Source organism: Mustela nivalis (genome assembly GCF_964662115.1).
Source record: "Mustela nivalis genome assembly, chromosome: 15".
NCBI classification, from domain to species: Eukaryota; Metazoa; Chordata; class Mammalia; order Carnivora; family Mustelidae; genus Mustela; species Mustela nivalis.
In genome coordinates this window covers 61,288,744-61,307,844 of record NC_139034.1, presented here as the reverse complement: position 1 = coordinate 61,307,844, position 19,101 = coordinate 61,288,744, and the positions used below count along the sequence as shown (strand labels likewise).

Here is a 19,101-nt window from a genome sequence, read left to right as displayed (position 1 = left end):
AAATGATTTCTCTATATTTAATCAAAATCTAACTCACCCTAGATGGCATTATATTCCTCAAAGACCTCTCAAAAGTGTTAATCCTCCCACAGCTCCCCTTATTTGGGAACAAGAAGATAAGGAAAGTTTTCTTAGATACTGCCAATTCTAGATCAAGAGGCTCTCGTAAAATTCACACTGTCCATACAGTTTGTCAGACCCACTCGCATCCTGTTACTACTATTTACAAGGGTCACAACCCAATCCCCAGTCAACAAGACTTACAAGCCAGCTCTCTACCCACCCCCAATATCATTCCCCCTGCCCTAAATCCCACTGTATTACAGGATCACTAACTAAACCAACTTAACACCTCAGCTACAAGACAGGAAGTAATAATATTCAGAGTTGACTGGCCCAGAGACTACTTCAGTTCACTACTTTCCTGATCTGATGATATTCATTTATTTCTCTTCTACTAAAAAAGATTTCTACATTTTAGAACTTGGTCACAACCTCCTGGCTTTTACCTCTCTCTCTCCCTTAACTTCCACTAAATCAATTCTTCAGGGCCTCCATTCACTACCACATGTTTCACTTGCTATCATATGTAGTCAGGATTATAAAGTGAAAAACCTGCGTGACACTCACACTCAATTTCCTACTTCCTGTATCCTCTAACTACATCTACCTATTGAATCCAATCTGGAATGAGTCTGACTGCTATACTCCTGGTAGAGAGAGGAAAACAAATGACATGATGGCGCCACTACAAATTTCAATTCTAATCCCAGCAGGGCCATCAGAACTAGCGCTCACCATGGCAGGTGTTTCAGCTCTGCCAATCTCCTATTCCTCACTTTCAACCTTGGAGTTCTCTGTCAAAATCTTTGCTTCCTACTTCACAGAAGAAAACAAGTTTTCATGCAAAAATTCCTTCAACTTCTCTCCCCTGCATCTCTAAATTTAGCATTATGGCACCCATCCTAATGTATACTCTTTGCTCCTAAATGCCAGATAACTGTACAGAGAAGATCCTGCCTCCCAAAGGATCATTTTTGCTTTAAATTATGTCTCTCCTTCCCTTCCCCACTAGTTTCTTTTTCTCTACCCACATGTATATTCTATTCATGCCATACTTAAAAAAGAGAAAAACTGCCATCAGCTAAAAATAAAGGAGTTTTTCCCCCTTGTGCTTTTTGAACTATTTCCATCTCTCCTTTCTTTCCTTCTTCGGTGACAAACATCCTAAAAAAGAGAGAGAGAGAGCGAGGGAGCGCTATTCTTACTCTGTGCACTTTTAATTCTCATTTTCTCCCAATCTATCACCAACTGGCTTTTACTCAAAGAGCTCTTGCTAAGAACACCTACCTCCTAATTGTTAAATCCAAAAGTCTTTTTTTCAGTCCTTCTTGTAAGAAAATCTTTAATACATTCAACACGATTTAGTGTATCTCTAATTGGTTTTTCTTTAGCCTCCAGAGAACTGTTTCCTTCTGGTTTTCCTCCTACCTCTGACGATTCATTTTGTCTCTTTTGTAGGGGTCCTTATTTTACTCTGCTAACTTTAAAGAGACTTAGCTAAAACTGAATCAAGAGCTGTGGAAACTGCGTCTAACACACAGACTGGATTGAAGCTGAAGAGTGTATAATTGGTATGATTTCATTTCATTTGCAAGGGCATAATGCAACTAGCCCCTGTAATAATGTTAAAGTTACTATTACAAGCATTTATTTGTCATTTAAAAAATCAGGGTGGTGTACTGTCTTTCTGATTTTACACTCTCTTAGAAGACTGGGTGGTTGCTAAATGAATAAACTAGAAAAGAAGATAATCTGATGCCAGAAGACAGAAATTCAAGATCTCCACCACCTTCTAGCTGCAAAATCCTGACTGGGTTTTGAGCCTCATCTTCTTTCTGTGAATCATTCATTTCCATTCAGTAGCCAGTTACCCAACAGTTCCTCAACCAACATTTACTAAGGGCCTACTATGTTCTAGATCATACACTGGGTGCAAGAAATGGGTATAAATCCCAACCCATCAATCCCCACTACTTCTAGCTTCTAACAAGTAGGAGCTCTACAGCAAGGGCACAATACAGTGTGAGTAGGGCTGCTACAGAGAGAATAAAGGCAAATAAAAGTCTGCATATTCTATCACGGGTAACCAAAGAGCCAAGACCAGTCAGGACCCACACCTGAAACATCAGTTTTCCCTCAATAAACACAGAGAAGCTACAAACAGAATCCTCACGCAAAACTAAGTATAATAATATAAATTACAGAGAGAAGTTGTTAATGATTCATCCAGGAAGCACAGCAAACGCCAAGATGCCACTGCAGGCAAAAGTTGAAAGACTCAACCATCAGTGTTATATGAAAAAGCAAACCCTCAGAAGTTGGCTAATAAATCTAAATACATAATCTCCATAACTTCCTAATATTCAAAGCCAAACATACAGATGTTCCCCCTCTGTTCCTTTCAAAAAAGTCAGCAATCATGTACTCCTATCCTGACTCACTCAATGTATTTCCTTATTCCTATATATATAATATCATCCTCATAGAGATCACTATAATGTCACATTTCTAAATACTGGTCAATACAGAAACATAATTACACTGAGTTTTTCCACACAACTTGACATGACTGGCATTTTCTAACAAAAATTTACACAAATGAATTCCATTACTATGTTGATTTGCACTAGCAACAAAGATGTACAAGATAAAAAAAATGTTATAACTTGAGCAAAAGTACTTTCCAGAGAGAAAAAAAAAACAAAGCAAAATTACTTTCCAGGAAGAAACTGAGTAGGTGGTTCTCTATGATACTCAAATTCCAACTGTCAGCAAACCTCAGCACACATAATTAAAAAAATTTACCAAATAGTTTTGGAGGAGGGGAAAAACCTGGTAATTTAAATGCTTTACTTCTTAAAAGACCGCATTTTGCTTTAAAGAGAAATCTTTAGTTAGCATAACTAATCACTGATAAAGACTTGAATGTATTTCATTATACGGTAATTCTGCTTTTAACTAGGTCAATGAAAAGCACTGTGTAGGCATATACACAGATAAATGAAATAAAATACTAGCACAAATAGTTCTGAACCTATCCCCAACCACCTGTATTGGGCTAAGAATAAGAAGCATACTAGGTTTAAATAATGAGGGTTGGAATCAATTTTTCTAGTTTCAAATCTAGGCTTCACCACTTACCAACTCGGTGACGTGTCTGGGCTTCAGTTTTATCATCTAAAACAGGAAATACTTACTCATAGGGTTTTTGTAAGGCTTACAAAAATTAACACCAGTAAATACTAAGAATAATGCCTGACAATAAAAACCTCTTAAGCGTTGGTTTAAAAAACAAAGTCGCTTTATAAATACCATCAACTTTAGTCTCTACCATAACCTTCTGAGTATGGTTGAGTATGAGAAGTATGGTGAAACGAACTTGAGCTAACTGAACTGACACACCTAGTTAGAAGCAAAATCAAGATTCGAATACAGGTTATACTGTCTCCAAACTCAGGCTCTTTCTATTTCAAGATGCCTCCAAAACAAACAAACAAACAAACAAAAAAAAAACAAAAAACAAAAAAGTAGTCGTCTACTCTGCCACAATATGACCTTCATGAGTACTTCTAATGCTGAGTGGAGTACACACACACACACACACACACACACTGCACGTATCTTTGAATCCACCTATCTACTGCCCCTCAATGGCACTACTCAAATCCAAGCCATCACTCTCTTTCAGCTCAACTACTACCATAGCTTCCTAACTAAATTGCAGACAATCCTAACTAAATTGGTTGGTTCACCAAGAAATAGCACAACACCAAAGCCCACCAATTAATAAGTCAGTAACACACAAACACAGCTTATAAAATACATATGGGCAGAGAAGGAGGACCCAAATTTAGAGAAAACTTCCAACATGAAAGAAGAGCAAAACAAAAATATTAGGAAGAAAGTTAATGTAGGAAGTAGAAATATTAAAATCTCAAAAATCTACAGTGGGATCTAGTTCCAGCATGGCAGTACAGGCCCCCTACAGTTCAAGCCTCCCACTGATTACAACTATAAACGTAAGACAACACATGAAACAACCCAACTGTCTGAACAATCTGATTGTTTAAAAAAACAGGGATGTGGAGGGAAGTTAAAACTTGAAGAAACAACCTGCAGAAATTCCCCCCACCCCCCACCTTTCTTTTTGCAGCTTGGCTAAGGCAGAACCACAGCTGTGGAAAAGCACCATAGCTTTAGCTACAAAAACCCAATAGAAATCCTGCTATTTCTAGCAAGGGAAGCATGAAATGGAGCCCAACCAGCCAGAAAGTGAAGAGAAATCACTAACTCTGGAATCATGCATGTGTAAGATTGACCCAAAATAGATTACTACAGGCCTAAGGAATTAATATTATACTTGAATATAATTCAAATGCACTGTAGACAGTGTGTGAAACAGTACTTAAAATCTAAAGTTGAGCTGATTGCCTCCAAAACAAAAACATCTATATTCTCCAGAGGAGCACAGCAAAACTCAGAAGATCCTGGATAAAATCCAAAATTACTAGAAATAAAAAATACTAGAAAATATACAACGGTCTCTGAGGAAAAGGCAATCAAGAGAAGCCAACTCCAAGGTGACTCAGATTATAGTTACCAGGCAGGGATTTTAAAGCAGCTATTCTAACTATGTTCCAGGAAGTAAGGCAAAATTGCTGAAATCAATGAAAATGATAGCTCTGTACTAGGCCTAGAAAACAAACAGTACAGATGAAATGGGAAGGGTTCTAAGAACATCTTCAAAGAGCCAAGATGCCCTTCAACAGACAAATGGGTAAAGAAGATATGGTCCCCTTATACACTGAATATTACTCAGCCATCAGAAAGGATGAATACCCAACTTTTGTATCAACATGGATGGGAGTGGAGATTATGCTGAGTGAAATAAGTCAAACAGAAAAAGTCAATTATCATATAGTTTCACTTAATTGTGGAACATAAAGAACAACATGGAGGACATTAGGAGAAGGAAAGGAAAAGTGAATGGCAGGAAATCGGAGGGGGAGACGAAACATGAGAGACTGTGGACTCTGAGAAAAAAATGGAGGGTCTGGGAGGGTTCAGGGGTTGGAGGGATGGTTGAGCCTGGTGGTGGGTATTAAGGAGGGCACATACTGCATGGAGCACTGGGTGTGGTACATAAACAATGAATCTTGGAACACTGAAAAAATAAAAAACAAAATAAAATAAAAGAACATCTTCAAAGAACAAAATAGAGAAACGAATAATTTTTGGCCAAAGAATACAGCTGAAAAGCAAATTCTGAAAAATCACCACAGGATATGCAAAGAATTAACAAAGATACAAAGAAAAATAAAGAAATAAAAATTGGGCAACTCCATTAAAAATTCTAAAAGTTAGAGAAATTACACCACCTGACTCAGTAGTGAACAATATATTGTCATGTCATAAAATATAAATACTAATTACTGATTCAACCAAAAATTAGGTGCCTTTCATACACTCAATCCTCACAATAATTCTATGAAGTAGGTCCTATATCCGTACTATCCTTACTTTATACATGAGGAAGCAATGGCATAGAGAGGTGAAGTAATAGGCCCAGCGTTACATTGCTTTAAGTGAGAAGCCAAAATCTGACCACCAGAGGTGAGACTACAGAGATCACGATCCGGGAGGAAAAAAGGGACATGCAAGGAACAAGGTGGAACTGAGCTCTGAACAACATGGGTTTGAACTGTGTGGGTCCACTTACACACTGCTTGGTTTCTGATACTGTACAGTACTATAACTATATTTTCAGTTTTCTTAATAAGGTTTTCTTTTCTCTAGCTTACTTTATTGTAAGAATACAGTATATAATAGGGTGCCTGGGTGGCTTAGTCAGTTGAGCGGCTGCCTTCGGCTCAGGTCATGATCCCAGGTTCCTGGGATCAAGCTCCACATCGGGCTCTCTGCTTGGCAGAGAGCCTGCTCCTCCCTCTCACTCTGCCTACTTGTGCTCTCCATCTCTATGTCAAATAAATAAAACCTTTAAAAAAAAAAAAAAAGAATACAGTATATAATACATATACAAAATAAGTGATAATTAAATGTTTGTTAATCATTAAGGCTTCTAGTCAACAGTAGGCTAAGTCTTGGGGGAGTCAAGTTATACAAGCATTCTGGGCTGATGAGGGGCGGGGGAAGCAGGCAGCATCCCGAACCCTCACAATGTCGTCCAAGGGTCAACCGTAAGGTTAATAAATCAACAAATAAATGAATATACATATATGTTAAAAACACAGTTAAAGCAGCTTAAAAAGATTGTTTCTTTTTCTTTCCAAGAGAAAGGCTTGGAGGACAAAAGGAGACTCATATTTCTCATTATTTTATATTAATATAGAATATATCTTAATATGAAGCCTTTTAACTTAACTGATACGTTTGCTGGTAATAAAGTAAAATTTGTCCTCCAAGCTTTTCGACTAGTCCCTCCTTCAGTCAATCTTCTCTAAAATGAAAAGGCTGAAGAAAATGATCACTAACTTACATACTTGGAAAGTTTATTTTCCTTCTTTCCATAGGTAGACCAAATAACCTAACCATAGTTAACTATCTTGCAAACATAAGCCATCAGTCAGATGACGAATCAGTAAAAACAGCAGAATTCATCTAAATAATCCCTCAGCACTATCCTAAAAAGAAAATACCTACCCTAACTATGGACACCAAGAACATCACTATATAGGCTAGGCAATACATTGTTGTTGTTTTAATATTAACTCTACAAAACTATTCACTTCATAAATAAGATAATACACCAATACCTCATGCATACCCTTGAAGTCACTGAGAAAGACTCTCATCTATTTCTTCAATAAATATGTAGTATGCACTTATAATTGGCTGTGAGCTATGCTAATAAACAAGAGAAACCTAAGCTCTATTTCCCATTGAGTTGACAAAATACATACCATGGAACAAGAACTATGACAGGGGTACATGCAGGGTACTTGGGTGGCTCAGTTGGTTAAACGCCTGCCATTGGCTCAGGTCATGATCCCACTGAGTCCCAGGATCGAGCCCCACATCAGGATCCTTGCTCAGCAGAGTCTGTTACTCTGCTACTCCTACTCATCCCCCCTCCAGCTAGTGCATGCTCTCTCTCAAATAAGTAAATAAAATCTAAAAAAAGAAGAAAAAAGAAAAGAAAAGAAAGGAATAAGTGCACAGTGTTAAAGAACACACAGAACTCGGTAGTAAAAGGTGGGAAATGAAGGGGGGAGGGAGAGCAAGGGGTGAAAGAAGATTTTCTGGAAAAAAGAACATTTAAACAGATCTGAACAAAGAACAGAAACTAATCCTGGAGAAAGGTGGGAGAAAAGGAAAAAGGGGAATAATATGTTCAAATGCCAAAGGGCCAGAAAGCATGTGTTATAGTGGTGGTTAGAGAGGGGCAGAGCAAGAGAACAAAAGTAATATAGTTCAAAATTTGGCTCATGGGAGCAACTGGGTGACTCAGTTGGTCAAGCGACTATCTTCGGCTCTGGACATGGTCTCAGGGTCCTGGGATCGAGCCCTGCTTTGGGTTGCCTGTTCAGCAAAAAGTATGCTTCTCCCTCTCCCCCCGCAAGTGCTCTCTCTTGAACTCTCTCTCTCAAATAAATAAATAAAAATCTAAAAAATAATAATAATAATAATTGGCTCATGTGCAGGACAATAACAAACCAAGCAGGAAGGAGCTAAGCAGAAGCTCATGTTGTTCTCTAAAGGTTACAAACAAAAACTTAAAAAGGGTCAAAACCCTTCCTTTTTGGGGGGAAATCACACAAAAAGTCATGTTGATAAATGAAAGCTCTAAGTGAGAACATATGTTCTATAAAAACTGTCACTGCTGGATTTCTTCAATCTAACATCTAAAGTCTACAAGTCATAAGCACCTCAAAATTAGTAGAGGTAAAACCACCTCTTTTATTTCCTGACTCTAAGCCTACACGAAACAGCACAATTTCTTTACATAATGTAATAGGTAATTCTAGAGAAACATCATAGACAAACTAAACCAGAGCACATTCCTAAACTTCGAAAATATTAAACAGTTCATGTTCCAACAAATCTTAAAGTAAGCAAGTCAAACCTTTGAGATAATCTGATAGTAAATATTAGACCATTGCAGCATTTCCCAACTTGCATTTAGCATGTCTTTAACAAGAATTTTATCCACACCTTAATTCCAGCTAAGTAATCAAACTCTGGAAGGAACCACAACAACATGGTTGTTAAAACACAGATGCAGGATGGTTTACAATCACATGCTAGTTAGGCTAGTCCTAATTACAAGGATCTTGTCAGTAAATTTACATTTAATAAATGTCAGCAGAATGTATTTCATAGCTATTTAAATTTAAGTCAGGCCTACATATATAAAAAACATTCTAAAGTATTATTAATAGATATACAATGAGACAATGTTTTACAATTTAAGTCTGACATAAAGGAAAGAATAAAAAGAAAACAGTTGATAATCAATATAATATAAAACAGATGAGAAAATCAAAGGAGTACCTACAACTCCACAATCAAAAAAGAGACTAAGCAGGGCCATGCATATGGCTTCACAGGTTATACTAAACTTTAGGGAGTGCCAATCACATACACATATACACACATTCACACACATGGAAAGACTAAGCTGGAAGGTAATTACATTACTGGACTAATTACACTACTGGAAGGTAATTACAAAGGTAATTTACACTAAACTGGAAGGTAATACAGATACACACACCTACTACCACCACCACCACCACCACAACCACCAGCCCAAGTCTTAGTAGCAATGAAAAAACAAGTATAAAAACAGAATAAAATAAGAAAGATTTTGAGTGTACAAAATTGGGTCTTCAGCTAACAACACTCATTCATTCATTCATTCATTCATTCATTTTTAATAAATACTCCTAAATGCCTACCATATGCCAGGTACTGAAAGATACAGCAATAAACTAAAGACAAAAATCCCTGTCCTCATGAAGTTTACACCTGGGGTGAAGGGAAGAGGAAAAATTAAATACACAAAATATTCAGAATATCAGACAGTGATCAGTACTATGGAAAAAACTGAAAGAGCGAGTGGGGTTAGGGAGTACTATGAAAAGAGTATAGTTATTTTATTTATTGTTTTTCTTTTTTTAAAAGATTTTATTTATTTATTTGACAGAGAGAGAGATCACAAGTAGGTAGAGAGGTGGACAGAGAGACAGAGAGGGAAGCAGGCTCCCAACTGGGCAGAGAGCCCGATGTGGGGCTCAATCCCAGGACCCTGAGACCATGATCTGAGCGGAAGACAGAGACTCAACCTACTGAGACACCAAGGACCCCAGGGTATAGTTATTTTAAATAAAATGGTCAAGGGCCTCCATGAGAAGCCCACTTCAACAGAATGAAGATTCTACCAGACACCAGAAGCTCATCTTTGCCATTCTCACAGAAAAATGTTATACTCTATTCCACTACCCATTCATCTCTACCCCAATTCTAGGGGTTCAGCAGGCTTCCTGCTGAAGAGGCTGACTGATTACCAGGTAGAAGTAAGTGATGCAAAACAACCTTAACCACATTCCTAAGGGTTTGCTTCTAGACTGGATGAAATAAAAAGTATGTTAGAAGCATCTGGCAACAGGACCAAGCTTCAGGACTGTTTGAGGTACACTACCATAACACCCATATCAGACATGGGCAAATTACAGCCAGCAAGCCAAATCTAGCCCACTGTTTTTGAGCCACATTAATCTGTTTATGTATTAAGTATGGAGACTTTGGCCTTACAAGAGCAGATCTGAGAAGTTATGGCATAAACCATGTGGCCTGGGAAGACTAAAGTATTTTCTATCTGGCCCTTTACAGAAGTTGGTCTCATCACCACCACCACCCCCACAGTAAGACCACTTTCAGGGCCATCTCATGAGCACATGACCAGTGTAGTCACTAAGAACCCTGCCTCAGGAAGGCCCCATGCTTGGGGTTTAATGCTCTATGGTCACCATCTTAAAATGTTTAATAACTTTACCTCTGAATCTGAGTTTTATAAACCCCACTTGGGACAGCAGAGCATATGCCAGGACTCTTAAGAAGCCGTAAGTCGGGCGCCTGGGTGGCTCAATGGTTAAGCCGCTGCCTTCGGCTCAGGTCATGATCTCAGGGTCCTGGGATCGAGTCCCGCATCGGGCTCTCTGCTCGGCAGGGAGCCTGCTTCCCTCTCTCTCTCTGCCTGCCTCTCCGTCTACTTGTGATTTCTCTCTGTCAAATAAATAAATAAATAAAATTAAAAAAAAAAAAAAAAAAAAAAAGAAGCCGTAAGTCTGCCTCCCCAGGAAAGATCCTCAGTCAGTTGAACCCTCTGGCTCTGGTATAACAAGGCACCGGCCACCCCCATTCCAGGCTGGCATCAACATAACACATCCACAGGCAAACCAGCAAGGTCTCCTCCTCTGGCTGATTCAGGTGTGGAGCAAGTCCTGGCATGGAGGATGCAATCCCTTGGGAGTTGTCCATCTGCTGTGAGTTGAGACAGCAGACCTATGGGAAGGGAAATGGCTTCCCTGCCCCAGGCTACGATTCCATATTTTCATTAGGCCCTGGGACCTGCAAATTATGGAGCTAGACTTCACTGCTTTCACAAAAGAAAAATTATAAGCCACAGGTGTAAATGAAAGTTCCGTTCCTCTACCAAATTCATAAAATTTCTATAGTCTGTCCCATTTCACTCTGAGCCAACCCCCTTCGTCTTGCTCTAGCCACAGTTTTCTTCACATTCTTAAACCAACGAACTAATTTTCACCATAAGCTACTATCATACTTGAAATATACATCAACTAGAAAAGTTCAATCAAGCCTTAGCCTGACTGTCATATTCTTCAAATGGATGAAGTTCTCTGATTATCCTGATTCCAATCAACTGAGGGGTCAAACCAACTGGTGTGACATCTCTAAAGATGGTCACCACCAATTTTTTACCTGCATGTATATGTGTGCCTCTCCTTCACTGAGAGATGGGAGTTTATTTCCTTTCCCTTTGAGTAGGGCCGAACCTATGACTCCTTTAAACTTTAACACAGAGGAGAACTGAAACAATCCAGTTAACAGTACCAACTGAGCTCCCAATTAACAGCATCAACTGCTAGCCAACTGAATAAGTTATCTTGAACCTTCCAAACCGATCAAGCCCCCAAACGGCTGCAGCCCCAGCTCTCATCACATGGAGCAGAAGAACCTCTTTATTGTTCAGAGCCAACCCATGGAATCTTGAAACATAATAAAATGCCTGCAGATGCAGTAGTTTTTTACAAAGCAATATAAAACTAAACAAAATCTGAATGTCAAATCCATCAAGGCTAAGCCTGTTATTTAACTTCTTTATGTCTCATTTTATCCCATCTGCAAAGGGAGGATAAGGATATCACCTATTTCACAGAAGTAGTCTAAGGATTAAATGTACTCATATGTGTAAAGCGCTTAGCAGAGTTCTCAGCGTATTCCTAACATAATGCAAAGTTATTACTGTTCTATTATTGCTACTTTAGTATTGATAAAATGTATTATTTATTCCACAATTGCTTTATTTAAAAAAAAAAAAACCTACCTAGTACTGTCTGAAATTATGCTTACTTATTTATCTGCACCCCCTCCTCCACCAAAGTATGAGCCAAACATTTGGCTATTGTCTTATTCATCAGCACCTAAAACAGAATTTGGCAGACAGAGATACTTCATAAATTTTTATACATTGAAAAAATGAATTTCAGGACCTCTGTTTTATAGTTAATAATGATATCCAAAAACTGTTCCCATACCTTAAGCATAAATCTGACAAGAGGCTCTCAAAACATAAAATAAGCATGTGGTATAAACTACAATGTGGTATTTTCATGACATAAATCCAACACACTTACTTGTTACTGCATGAGTCTTTGGTCATTACTAAATCATGTACTGCTCAAATGTGCCTAAGCAAGGCTAGCATTTGATTCAGCATCAATTAGGTGTGCTAATATAGTATACTCATCTGTACTTTATTTTTTTAATAAAGCTTTAAGCTTTTTAATTCCTGCACAGTTAACATACAGTGTTAACATTACTTTCAGGTGTCTATAATATAGTGATTCGACAATTCTATACGTTACTCAGAGCTCATTATGACAAGTGTACTCTTAAATCCCTTCACCATTTCAACCATCCCCCAACCCACTTCCCTTCTGGTTAACTATCAGTTTATTTTCTATAGTTAAGAATGAGCTTTTTGATTTGTCTCACTCTTTTTTTATTTGTTTTGTTTCTTAAATTTCACATATGAGTGTGAAATCACAAAGTATTTCTTTTTCTCTGACTTATTTGGCTTAGCATTATATTCTCTAGTTCTATCCATGTTATAAATTGTAATATTTCATTCTTTTTATGACTAATGTTCCATTTTTTATAATAAGCATGTAGACACACAAACACACACACACACACACAATCTGCTGTATCTATTTATCTATGGATGGACATTTGAGCTGCTTCCATAATTCTAAATAATGCTGTAATAAGCACGGGGTGCATGTACCTCTCTAAGTCAGTGTTCTTGTATTTTGGGGGTAAATACCCAGTAGTGCAATTACTGAATAATAGAGTTCTATTTTCAACTTTCTGAGGAACCTCCACACTGTTTTCCACAGTGACTGCACCACTTTGCATTCCCAACAAAAGTGCACAATTTTGTATAACTAAAAAAAAAAAAAAAGAACTGCACTCAATCAAATCAGTGACACACTTTCATTTAATATCACTACAAGCAAAGAAATAGCCAGAGAAACTTTAATTTGATCAAAAACAAATTAACCTGGCAACACACAACATAATACTAGTCTTCAAGCTTTGGAAACTTGGTATAAAATAGATTTGAGTATGAAATTCCTCAATTACAGTTTTTATAAGTTTCAAACATATTCTAAAGTTGAGATAAAAATCAGACATTCACAGGAACCCTGTACCCTGAAGCACCTTTGAAATACACCAGGTCTAGAAGGTAGAAAGACACACAAAAACATTTCATTATAACAATTTCTCTAATACTGTGATTTTCAAGTTTTTTCTGCCTTGATGCAGATGAGATACAAGTAACTCACCCTCTCTCCCTTTTCCAATTATAGTTCTGTAGGAGTTTTTACATTTAAGAACAAGCAAACAAACCAGCGTGGTGTGGTACAGAGCTGCAGATGAGAAATAAACATACGTAAAATAAAGAAGTAAAAGAGAATACATCATGGATGAAGAACAAGTATTAAGGAGGTCCTGCCAGAAAAGAGAAGTTAATGCCTAAAAATTAAGAGGAGGAACAGCTAAGATACTGCACTGTACAGGTATGGAAAGGTCCATTCAAGGAACTTGTACGTTGAAAACCAGAAATTTAAGATTTCAAAATTCCAATCAAAATGGCCAAAATTAGAAAGACTGACAACACCAAGATTTGGCAAGTTGGTGGAGCAACCAAAATTTCATACATTGTTGGTACAAGTGTAAAATGTACAACTTGGAAAAAAGTCTGGTGGTGTCTTATAAAAGTAAACGTACACCTATCCTATTACTCAGCAATTCCACCCAAGAGAAATAAATATGTATGTTGATAAAAAGATTTGTACAAAAATATTACTAAAAAATATTTCTACCAGCTTTATCCATAATAGCCAAAAACTGGAAACAAGCCAAATATACATCAACAGAGTATAAATAAACTGAGTATGAATAAACTGTATGAATAAACATACAGATTATGAATAAACTGTAGTGTAGCCATTCAATTTATACAATGAAATACTATTCAGCAATAAAAAGGATGATATACTAATTTAAGCTCTACAAATATGACTCACAGTGCAAAAGACACGGAAGGATGGTCAGATGAAGGGAGAAAGTAGTAAGTAGGCTCTTACAATAGTCGATGTCATAGACAGTATTAACATTTTAAAAGTACAAAACGAGTTCACAAAGAGAAGTCAGAGAATAGTAGAAAGCTTCTTCCTACCAGGAATAAGGAGTTTCAAGGAGAAAGGAAGTTCCCAGTGTCAATGTTACAGAAATCAAGCAAGATGAACACAGAAAAATACCTCTTAGATTAAGCAATGGGCAACACCGATGATGTAAAAGTGGTGTGGTAAGAATATAAGCCAGATAAAGAATACTGATAAATTCAAAGGAAACAAACAGGTGAGGACCAAAGAAATAGAGGTGAGCCAAGAAAGCAAAAATTAGAGAGCAATATAAGAGACTGAAGTATTTCTTTAACATGGAAAACAAAAGTAACGACTCCACCTAAAACTCCCCATCTACTATCTCATCAAGAACGTGTACTATTGAGTAAGGTTGTCTGCCATAGGCCTGACTGTCCCTGCCTGTTTTTGCTGAGTGTGAAAGTCTGCAAAATTTATCTACTTCCTGATACTGAGTGGATTCTTGTAATAAGTCACCTAGGCAACAAAGACGGTCAAGGTTACCACAGCACATAACTATACTCTAAGGGAGAGTATTATGTTTGTTGCTCGCTAAAATGTTTGCTGCTTGCCAAAAAACTGCTGGAGCCTTGGTCCTGAGTTACTCCGTTGGGACCCACTACGTGCATCCATCTAGACTCATCACCTTGATGGGACGTGGGTATAAGGGAAACCTACACAAAAATGCTGACGTTCACGCAGCTTGCTGTGGCATGAGTAATAATGCTAGTGTTTCTGATCTGGGAGTCTCCTGTTTTCTGCTAGCAACAATTAAACATTAACAAAACTAACTTACTAGTCTATAAATATGGTAAAATCACATCTTAAGACTCTGCACAGTACTTGAAATGAGCAACAAAAACTACTTGATATTCATGTTGCTGTGTAAAAAAGACACAAAAGTGGTCACAAACAAAAACTGAAATATATATAACACCTTATATACCTTACGTTACTCATATTATTATTTATCATGTAATGGCCTCTGCCTTATATCTTTTACATATATTACAACATATATATCTTGTACTAATCCTTATGAGGTAGGTACTAATATGATGAAACTGAGGCTTCAAATATTAAGTAAACTAAATAAGCTAAGCACCCACAAGCTGTAAACAGCATAACCTAAATACAAGCCCAGATACCTTTAAAACGTGTTTTTTTAACCATCAATAGTCAATCTTCTTCGCCCCCGATTTATCAAGGACAACTCTAATTCTTCAGATATAAGACTAAAGTACCTAGACCCCTGCAGTATGAAAACTTCATTATGTTCACAGAAAAATTAACATTTTGGAAATGATAATCTTAAAATTTTCTTCAAAATTCCGTGATCAAAATTTAGGAAGAGCTAGGTCAAACAAATCCAAAGGACTGTCTCTACTGCAGAATTCTCATGGTTTTAATATGCAAATATGTTTTAACACACTAATATAGGTCATAAATCTTTTAAGACCATCTATTATCATCATTCTGGAAATCAGTTTGGGAAACTACTGCTACAATCAACAGTGCCAACCTGACTTGTATACAGAATTATCTTTGAAACCTCAGTAGTCAGCTTGGTTCAGGACATAATCCTTTAAAAGAGAGAACATCAAAGTTAGAATGTGGCCTAACAGCTTCAAACCAAAGCAACTACTACATAGTTTGGCAACATTGCTCATTTTCTCCCAAACGAGACTTAATTCCCCATAACACAAGGAAACTATAGGGCATACCTAGCTTTGGCGGAAATTAGAAGGGTAATAATTAAGGTTTTTATAGCTCTACATTGTTACCTACTGCTTTACTTAACAAAATTCAGATCCACATTAACAAGAGAAGGAAGAAAAGACCACAGAAAAACCAGTTTCCACATAAAACCTGTGCATAGGTTAATGGCAGTGAGTCATTCTGACGGTCCTGGGCATCACCACCAGCTTTCCAATACAGAAAGCTAAATTTTAACTCTATCAATTAATGATAAATTAACATCACATACTATCTCACCCCAAAGTGCCTGTCTCCTACTTAGTCATCTCCAAACACAACTACTGAAACTGTTTACTGCTGCTCAATGATCTATTAATCTTTCCAGAGTTTTCAAAAAGACTGAGCTAAAGACAGCAACACAGCAGTTGTGTTCATCACATAAACAAACCAGAGCTGCAGATCTGTCCCTAGACAAAAAGTCTACTAGGCACCAATACAGCTGCTTCTTTGGAATAACTAGATATAGTTATTCATCAGGCCATTCTCAACAAAATCAAGAGTTATACTAGACAAATGAAATAATCATGTAATTACACAGCAACAGGAATTAACATCCAAATTTAAACTACGCTTAGATTCCCAAACACTTTGCCTTACAAAGAAAACAAATCATTATCATACCTACTTAAAAGTGAACAGTAAGTTTAAAAATACAAATTTTTGTCCTCTGCTCTGAAGGAACGCTTCCACCCAAAGTCTATTTCTAAGTCTATGTAGGACACATATCCAATTGAGGGGGGGAAATGCAATAAAATATGATATTGTCATATCATATTGTCATATATGTCATATGTCATATCATATTGTCCACTTATTGTTGTAGAGAAAAGGAAAAAAATATCCTAAAACATTGGTGTTAGTAACTTTTTTTTTTCATGATAATTAAGTCAAGTCCTAACTGAAAGCAAATATGACAATATAACAAATTATTTTAAGGCACAACTATATCAGTTAAAAATGTTGAGTAGTGACTTGTGTATGAGAACATGGTTGATTCTGATAAGCAAAATCCCCAAAGAGAACGACTTCAGATCAGCTAATGCCTTTAAGGGAAAAAACAGGAACAAGAAAGAAAAGAGATTAGAAAAAAGACAATGGAAATAGTATTCAATATTAACCTACTGAATTTTACTTTAGCTAACATCTGCAAAAATAAGAATACCTTTAAAAACAAAAAATAAACTATCAAAACTGTATACACTGACAACTGGAAAATGCCTTCCATACTGGCAGCAATTTTTCCCAAAGCATTCTGAAAATACAAATTTTCACAAAATTCAACACAGATCATTCGAAGATTTACAAGATGTAAAGCACATGAAATGAAAGCATCATGAGCTTTTATCTCAGAAAAATGCAAAATCACATATGTTGGGATTTCATCTTTCAGTAGCCTTCATATTTGTCAAAATACAATTATTAAAAGAAATTCTTAGCTCAAAACTAAGACTCACATGTGCAAATACATACTTAAGAGTGAAATCTGCTCTATATTGGTAAAATTTCACAAACAGTACTATTAATTGCACCATCAATGCTGCATATTAACGTTTTCCTCCTCTTCCTCAGTAGAAAGGTTTAACTTAATTGCCATCTGAAAGTTTATACTGTTAACAGGCTGCCTACTAACAACAACAGAGTCAACTACTGCTGAGTCCATTTGTAAGAGGGTTTACAATAGAAACCTCCAATTCCAGGACCATAATAAACACTAGAGGAAAAACTACGTTTGAAAAATTGACACTGAAAACAGAGGGACACTTTTCACTCATTTGAACAAAAGGCTTATGTGGTTGAATGGAAAACCCTGTATTTAATGAAAAATAATTTTTCAAACAAGATTTCCATTTTTTCTAATAAAACTTGTTTCCTCGCCTACCCCCCCCCCAAAAAAAAGTCGGAATAGGAAAAAACAGTCACTTTTAATAGGAACAAAATGAAGGACAAAATGACAAGGTTAACTAGAGCTGAGACACGAGATCAGCACCATTATTCTCTATAGTGACACAATTTTTTCAACCCATATTTCTCACCGAATCCACTTCCCACCCTACATCGCGCTTCCACCTCCTGCCCCTCTACCCGCTCCATTTATGACGGCGATCATCTTCCCAGCAGATATGTGAACTCAATACCATGTCCAGCAGACAAACCACGGGAAATGTCTCAGATGTGACTGGGCCAGGGAATAAGGAAATGATCGAGAAAGTGAGAAGTAAAACAAATATAAGTTGTAGAAAGCGGGGGACGGAGAGTGTCCTACAGCGAGGTATACTGTGCGGGAGAGGGGTGGGGAGATAGGAGGAGCCTTGGGTCGAGGGGTCTCGAAGGAGTCAGAGGCAAGCTCCAAAAGGAGAGGTGTAAAGAAAAAAAAAAAAGAAGAAGAAGAAAATTAAGTTAGTTTTTAGCCCGAATAAGGGGACTCCCTGGTCCCCGGGTCCAGGGCCGGGCAGGAGGCCGGGGCGGGGGCGCAGGAACTCACCACCTGGTAGCGGCCAGTTCCTGGCTGGTGATGATCCATCCTGCCCGGCTCGGGATCCGGCTTCCGAGCGGGCGAGTCCTCTCGGTGCTCGACCCCCTCGTCCACCCCCGTCGCCGACGTCGTCGCCGCAGCGCCCCTTCCGCCTCTGTTTCTGCCGCCGCGGTTGCCCGGCCGGGCCGCTTCACTTCCTGTCGCTCCCGCAGCAGCCGCGGAAACCTCCGCGTCCGCCACCGCGAGGTGAAGCCCCAGAACGCCGCGCGCGCTACTGAGCATGCTCGGACCGGTTGCGCATGCTCATTGGGTCCTCCGGCGACACATTCGCGTCGCGAGCAGGGTGGGGGGTTGGGCTGGGTGGGAGGAGATGGAAAAGTAAGACAGGTCCGGGGAACTGTTTAGGTTTTCGAGAGTGGGCGGTGGCAAAGCGAACGGAAAAAAAAAAAAAAAAAAAAAAAAAAAAAAATATATATATATATATATATATATATATATATATATATATATATATATATCACCGGCCTTAATGCGTCTTTTCTATTGGACGGGTTTCGCGCAGGCACCGGCGGGCACAGTCACATCATGCAGAGAAAGGGAACGCGTACCCGGCACACCTGAGGACAGGTCACCCATTTACCCAACACGTCTTCTAATCACCCACCCAGCATAGGACAATGCAGGGAGATCCGTCTCTAGGGCGTTCCTATAACGCGCATTCAAAATCATTAGTGAGGTAAGGGATACCTCACTAATGGTAACCCCCTCTTGGTTACAGTATGAGTTTTAAGAATCTAACAGGGACTCTTCAATCATAGCTTTAGTATCTCCCGA

The 19,101-nt window shown here is 38.0% G+C and overlaps 1 protein-coding gene across 1 annotated transcript in view; it reads right to left on the bottom strand.

Moving 5' to 3' along the window:
• The window catches only part of NDFIP2 (Nedd4 family interacting protein 2), a 67,196-nt gene extending 48,632 nt beyond the window's left edge, over nt 1-18,564 (bottom strand). Inside the window, exon 1 of the mRNA XM_082700892.1 lies at nt 18,277-18,564. Within this exon, the coding sequence (XP_082557018.1) occupies nt 18,277-18,549 (273 nt within the window). The 5' untranslated portion in view covers nt 18,550-18,564. The remainder of the gene's footprint in view (nt 1-18,276) is intronic.
• Nucleotides 18,565-19,101: the final 537 nt, after the last annotated feature.